The sequence below is a fragment of the Echinops telfairi genome, unplaced genomic scaffold, assembly GCF_000313985.2.
Source record: "Echinops telfairi isolate 266 unplaced genomic scaffold, ASM31398v2 ScPeMD7_7457;HRSCAF=8495, whole genome shotgun sequence".
Classification (NCBI taxonomy): domain Eukaryota; kingdom Metazoa; phylum Chordata; class Mammalia; order Afrosoricida; family Tenrecidae; genus Echinops; species Echinops telfairi.
Window position 1 is genome coordinate 7,748,155 of NW_022111357.1, and position 6,682 is coordinate 7,754,836.

The 6,682-nt window shown below is 61.9% G+C and overlaps 1 protein-coding gene across 1 annotated transcript in view; it reads right to left on the reverse strand.

Moving 5' to 3' along the window:
* Window positions 1–1,228: 1,228 nt before the first annotated feature.
* MAP7D1 (MAP7 domain containing 1) overlaps window positions 1,229–6,682 on the reverse strand; it is a 12,749-nt gene continuing 7,295 nt past the window's right edge. Inside the window, exons 7-18 of the mRNA XM_045298909.1 lie at window positions 5,516–5,638; window positions 5,265–5,419; window positions 5,021–5,166; window positions 3,965–4,302; window positions 3,560–3,710; window positions 3,322–3,460; window positions 3,099–3,203; window positions 2,747–2,800; window positions 2,493–2,535; window positions 2,316–2,406; window positions 2,004–2,197; window positions 1,229–1,826 (exon numbers count right to left, since the gene is read on the reverse strand). Coding sequence (XP_045154844.1) covers window positions 1,816–1,826; window positions 2,004–2,197; window positions 2,316–2,406; window positions 2,493–2,535; window positions 2,747–2,800; window positions 3,099–3,203; window positions 3,322–3,460; window positions 3,560–3,710; window positions 3,965–4,302; window positions 5,021–5,166; window positions 5,265–5,419; window positions 5,516–5,638 — 1,550 coding nt within the window. The 3' untranslated portion in view covers window positions 1,229–1,815. The remainder of the gene's footprint in view (window positions 1,827–2,003; window positions 2,198–2,315; window positions 2,407–2,492; window positions 2,536–2,746; window positions 2,801–3,098; window positions 3,204–3,321; window positions 3,461–3,559; window positions 3,711–3,964; window positions 4,303–5,020; window positions 5,167–5,264; window positions 5,420–5,515; window positions 5,639–6,682) is intronic.

Below are 6,682 nucleotides of genomic sequence, written 5' to 3' on the forward strand. Positions count from 1 at the left end.
CCCCCTCTTGCTTTCTCCTTATTGTGTGTGTAAGTTAGCTATTGCTGTGTAACAAATCACTCCCAAACTTGGTCATTTCAAGCATTTATTATCTCACAGTCCCTGAGGGCTATAAATCCAGGAGCAACTGAGCAGGCTGGCCTCGCCCGCATCTCTTAGGAAGCTGCAGGCATCTGAAGGCTTAACTGGGGCTGGAGGACCTGCTTCCAAGATTATTCAGGTAGCTAGCTATTGGCAGGGCTGCAGCAGCCTCCCCACAGGTGGCTGAGGACAGCAGCTGCCTCATCCGAAGTGAGTGCCCCCGAGCAGCGTGAGAAGAATGGAAGCAGTGTCTGCAGGGTCTTCCACAGCCCTTAGTTCTGCTGTCTTATTGGCCACGCAGCCAACCCGATGCCACGTGAGAAGAGAGCACACAGGGGCCGGGATGCCAGGAGGAGGCAGGGGACCTTAGGGTACATCTTAGAGGCTGGCCAGCACATGGTGTTTCCTTTGAGAAGCAAAGCAGCCTTGCCTAAGAGAGGCCCCCTACCCCCCAGGTTCTTGTCACCTCTGCTGGCTGGCGTCTTGCCAGGTGTCCATGTCTGAGGCAATCCCGATTCAGCCCTGGGCTAGGGCCACTGCCGCTGAAACACAGGGGGCGGCATCTGGGCAGATGCCACCTGAACACGATCAAGGTGCTTTGCAATGAGGTTAGAGAGGTGAGCTGGATGCTGTGCAGGCAAACCAGAGGGTCTGTGACACTCACTCCCGAGACCGTCAACTCTAGGAGGACAGAGGTGAGTTTTGTTTCAGCACTGCGTCTCGCATGTCGCCTGCTGTCCAGTACAGAATAGGCAACAAACAGTATCTGTTGAGTGAATAAGTGAATGGATTTCTGACTAAACTGGAAAGTCCACATCATAGGACAACTAGGTCTGATACCCCCAGAGGACGGACACCTTCAAATCCTAACCAATCCCACTGCCATTGAGTCAATCCCAACTCACAACAACCCAACGTAGGGTTTCCAAGGCTGTAAATCTCTACAGGAACAGATAGAGCCTCATCTCTCTCACTCAGAGCGGCTGGTAGCTTTGAACTAACAACCGTGTGGTTACCAGTCCAATGCTGCCTCGCAGTGCCACCAGGTCCCAAGCCCTAGGCTCCCCAAATTCATAGAACTTAGGAAGCCGCCTGCTCCCCGCCCTTCCCCCCCTCCCCCGTGGCCAGCCCCAGGGACAGACAGGACTGGCAGACTTACTCTCACTTTATTTCTGGAGAAGTTTGATCAGAGGCAATAACACTGATTCCAGGTGAGGGCAGGGCACATGGGTGCCCCTAAAACCAGTTCCCATGGCCCCCAGTGACCCCCATTCTCCAGACCTGGGTTCCCTCTCATAGTTAAATACAGAGAGGAAGATCTCTCCGGGAGCCTAGTGGGGAGGAGGGGGAGTGTCTGCCTCCTGCACCCACCCCTCCGCTCGGAAGGAGTCTGAGCACAAGCTATTTACAGTATTCACATCCACTGTACCCCACCAAACCAAGGCAAAATACTACAGGTGGCCCATCCCCAAGGGGGAGGCCAGAGAGGCTGTGAGTGTATGTGTGTGTGTTGGGGGGAGGTGTCCATGCGTGAGCGCACACATGTGCACTGGGGGGCAGGGTCCAGCGCTGGCCAAAGGACGTCAGTCTATAAGGTGCAGGTTAAAAACAACAGAGTCCCCTTCTTCAGGGGCCCAGGCCACTTCCGGCTTTGTTCTGTCGCTCTCTCCTCCGGACATCCTGGAGGACGCTGTAGGGGAGCCCTCGGAGCTGCTCCGGGTCTGCTGCAACTCCCTAAAGGACTTCTGTGAAGAAAAGAGCCAGGGTGAACTGCTGGCGGGGAGTGTCTGGGTGGACCATGGGAGGGCTCTAGCTGAGCAGGGAAGTGGGGGGCGGGTCTGGGAGCCCTGGCAGGGTTGTTGGGGTGGGGTGTGTGGGGTGGTGGAGGTAATGATTTGGGTCCTGGGTTCAGGGGTCTCTACCTGTGACCTGAGGGGGCTGCACCACAGCTTTCTTGAGGAAGGCTTCTGCCTCAGCAAAGGGCAACAGCGCCTCTGGCTTTCGGCCCAGACTCTTGTCCCCTGGGGGCCCCTTGGGGGAGAAGCCGTTCTCCTGGTGTGCTGGGAGGGGCTGCAGGCCGTTCACCAGGGACCCTGGCGACTCCTTGTTTGGCAGGCTGTGGGTAGAGTGGGTGTGGGGCAGCAATCAGGCACCTCACATCCCTGTAAAACCCAGATCACCCCCAGTGCCAGGCTGCTCCCGTGCTGGGTGTCCCCGGAATTGGGAGCTACTACCTCCACTGGGAATCCTGGGGTTCCAGCTCCCCCTTCTGCACAGCCTCCTTTTGCAGCGCCAAGGGCCGCACCTCCCCGGTGTTCACGAGCTCTGGACACAGGAGGAATGCCCATTAGTAGGGGCTGGAGACGGAGGGGAGAACTGGGGCTAGTGATAAGGCAGGCAGGGGCTTTTACCTGGGCCGGAGTCCTGGGCCTTGGTCTCCTTTCCATCCTGCTTCTATGTTGGAGAGGAAGGGGAGTCAGCCTCCAAGGGTATTTGGACATGCCAGCTGAGGCACTTGGTTCCTCTCCCCCTCAGCCCAGCCCGAGTGCCCCCCCCCCAAGCTCCCGTCCTCTGAGCTGGGTACCTTTCTCCACCTCCTTTACTTTTCCAACCCCCACCTGCCAGGAGCCCAACCCACAGGATGGCCTCAGGGTGGGAGGCTGACCTTGGTTTCCGCAGCCTCAGACTTGCGAGTCCTCTTCATGATCTCCTCCAGGCGCTGTGGGAGGTCCACACCGGGTCAGTCTGGGCCCAGCCCTAACCCTACCCCACCCCTAGCGCCCTAAGGTTCACACCAACCTCCCAGACCTCCCTAGGGTCAGGCAGCCAGGACCCAGAACCTGCCCTACTTCCCCCTTCTCCACCTGGCTACAAGTCCGAGACAAGATCACTCCCATGCACCCCACTCCCAACCCCCACCCCCAGTTCCAGGAACTGCGACCCACCCCCAGCTGGGAGCGGACTCCACCCACCGCGCGCACGCGCCAGGTCCCCCTCTCAGCCCCTGCCCCGGGCACCTTTTTGCGCTCCTGCCGTTCCTGCTCTTCTCGCTGGAAGTGCTTCTCCCGCTCCAGCCGCTGCCGCTCTGCCTCTTCCCGGGACCGAGCTTCGGCCTCCTCTTTCTGCCAAGGGCTCGTGTGAGCACTGGGTGCCAGAGTCCAGCCTTCTCTCGGAGCCCCCCCTGCCCCTTCCTACCGCCCCACCGGGCACTGCCGCCCGCCTGCCGACCCGCAGGGGCACCTGCTTCTGCAGCCGTTCCTGCTCCTCCTGCTCGGCCTGAGCCTTCTCCCGGGCCTCCTGCTCCTCCCGCCTCCTGGCCTCCGCCTCGCGCTCGGCCCGGGCCTCAGCCTCCCGTGCCAGCTGCTCCTCTCTCATCCTCCTAGAGGACAGGGGAACTGGGGCTCGGTGGGGAGCTTCTTCGCCAGCTCCCACAAGACCCCCCACCCACCCCTACCCGCGGCCCCGTGGGCGCACTCACTTGTCCCGTTCCGCCTGCAGCTGCCGCTCCTGCTCCTCCCGTTCGCGCTGCTCGCGAGCCTGGCGCCGCTTCTCGGCCAGGAGCCTAGTGGCCTCCTCGCGGTCTGTGGTCCCGGCCATGGGTTTGCTAGAGGTCACCGGGGGAGCAGAACCTGGAGGGGGAACCGGGCTCAGGAGTCAGCACACACCAGCGCAGGCGCCCCACGGCCCCTGCACGTCCCATGCTTCCAGGGGTGCCCGCCCACCCCAAAGGCTGTGGCTGGGTCCTCGTCTCTGGCCCGCAGCTTGGGTCGGGAGTCACAGGGGACAGGAGACTCCTCTTCTTGTGTGCCAACATAGGCCCCTGGCAACCCTGCCCAGATGGCCCACCCTGCCCACCGCTCGACCCCCTCTTCTGCATGCCCACCTGCAGGGCTCTCCACTGTGGGCTGCTCCTTCTGGGGTGGGGCTGGGACGGGTGAGGGCACAGGCGAGGGTGCTGGTGAGACGGGGGTGGTGGTGGCCTCCTCCTCACCAGCCCTGCCCTTGCTGTGGCTGCTCTTGTCCTCGGGCCTGGGAGTGTTGGGGCTCTCCTTTGACTCCTCCTTCCTCCGAATGCGTCCCTTGGGAGAGGCAGTGGTGCCCCGGGGAGACGGTGGCTTTGGAGGCAGAGCATGGCCGGGCCCTGGGCTGGAGCCGGGGCAGGGAGATGCAGGCCTGTGCCAAGGCGTGGAGGGAGATGACGGCCGGGCCTTGGACTTGGGGCTGAGAGAAGAGATAAGAGTGAGGCCGGGGGCACACAGCTGGCCTGGACTCCCCCTCCCCCTGCACACCCACCCCGATGCCCTCACAGAGGGGTAGACCCCACTTGGTGATTAGGGATGCACTGTGGGGCTCTGTAGTGTCTGCCTCCTCAGAGCGAACTTCAGCCCAGCATGAGTCGCGCCTGGCTTTGCTCAACAAAGTGCCCCCAGCACCAGGACAGTCCCCGAGGGTGCAGTCATTCCGTCAGCAGGTACTGACGCTGATCACTGGCTTAGGTGCGGGGCACGTCGGTGATGAAAATGCTAAAGCACCACTCGGAACCCCCAAACCCTGCCCTCAAGGAATTTCCCTTCTAGAGGTATGTGCTCAACAAATAAGCCAGAACCTGAGCCCAAACCCGTGTTCAGACTGGTTCAGTGATCCCACCTCAGGGGAACCAAAAGCCTCATCTTTCTCCAGCCAGTAGCTGGGTGGGTTTGAACCATTGCCCTTTGCAACTGTGAGTCAGAATTGACTCACTGACAGTGAGTTTCCCGGACAGTGCAAACCAAAGAACCGAACTCACTGCTGTCAAATCGATGCCGACTCACAGCGAGCCTGTAGGGCGGGGTAGAACTGCCCCTGGGGGTTCCAGACTAACTGGGAGGAGAAAGCCTCGTCTGAGAGGCGGATGGTTTCCAACTGCCGACCTTGTGAACTCAATGCCCAACGTGCCCACCTGAGCTCGGAGGCGGGGCCCGCTGAGAGGCGTGGCCTCAGCGAGGCAGGCAGGGACTGGCGTTTCTTGAGGCTGCGCTCTCGGGCGAGGGCGCTCTTCTCCTTCTCGTTTTCCCGCTCCTTGTCCTTCTTTTCCTTTTTCTGCACCTGGCGGGGCGAGGAGGCCCGGAAGATATGAGCGCCGCTGCGTTCCCTGGGCCGGGCACCCTGCCCCTCGGGGGTGCAGGTGCGGGGTGGCCACTCACCGGCGAGGCCTCCGGGCGGCGGCGAGCCAGGGAGGGGCTGCCCACGGCACTGGGCTTGCGGCGCTCCCCCGCTGCGGTGCAGCGGTGCCCGCTCCGGGGGGCGCTGCAGGGTGTCAGGGGGCTGGCGGAGGCCGAGCGCGGGCACACGGGCACGGCTGCAGAGGGATGAGTGCGGTCGGGGTGCGGCCCTGCGGCAAGACGGGCCCTTGTCCCGCCCCGCGCGGGTGGTCTCGCGGGGCCGCTGCCCCTACCCTGGTCCCGGCCATTGCGGGGTAGTGTGACTGCGCTGCGACTCCTTGCCAGGAAGGAGAGAGTGGGCGTCATCAGACGGTCCACAATGCTGCTCTCCCATGCGCTCAGCTGCAGGCTCCGATCTGCGGGAGAAGGTTCAGGGGAGTCGGTCACTGCACAGCTGCAAGAGGCAGGCCAAGCGTAGGTGAAGGGAGGTGACCAGGTGCGTTCCCCATATACCTTGGCCGGGCCCAAGGGCATTCACCCCGGAGAGGGCTTCCCTCCCCTTCACGTGGGGCCACACTTGCCCACACTGGGGTTTGGACCTCCACTGCAGGCCCCAGCCACCCACCCCACCACTCTCTGTGGTAGAAGGGCTGGAGTTGTGGTGTAGGGAGAGGCACTGGGTGGTGATGGTGGCCATGTCCCAAGCTTCCCACCCCCTCTTGTTCTCATGGTGTGGGGAGTGGGGGAAGAGAGGTGCCTGCTCCCACAGATTTGGGACGGTGAGGGTTCCTGTCCTTCTCTGATTCAGGCGAGGCTCAGCTTTTAAGTCCTGAACCAGGGAGCGACATCCAGGAGGCCTGGCGGCCCTGGCCACCCTGCAGTGTCCTCTCAGCTGCCTGGTTTATTTTTAAGCTGAAATCAGGTGGGGTTGGTGCAGCAGCTGATTTGGTTGCTAGGCAACAGAACAAGCAAATAAAAGCTAGAGGAGCGTATAAATAACTCCTAGCATGGCTCCTTCACTTGTGCACCCCAGGGCCTGGAGGGAGTACAGGGGCCATGCCACCCTGGAAGGGACCAACTCTGGGGATCAGTCAAGATCATGGCTGGGTTCTGGAGAGAGAGAGGACCCTGGAGGTCAAGCCAAAACAAGGGACTCACACAGACACAGCCCACACGGGAAGCAAAGCCACTAGCTGGCTGTGGTTGGAGATGAGGTGACCTGTCTGTCCCCACCCCCAGCTTGCTCTGAGGTCCCTGCCAGGCTCTCTGTTTGCTGGGCCACTGCCCTTTGCCTCTCTTCTCCCCTCAGCAGGGAACAGCTCTGTCCTCAGGGCCCAAACCCAAATGCCGGCTCCCCCGAGGGGTACAGAGCCCTGGGTGGGGTAGAGTGGGGGCGGAGGCCTGGAGTCTACAGGGCTCCATGGACCTGGGGGCTCTAGCTCAGCTCTGGAGGAGGCTTG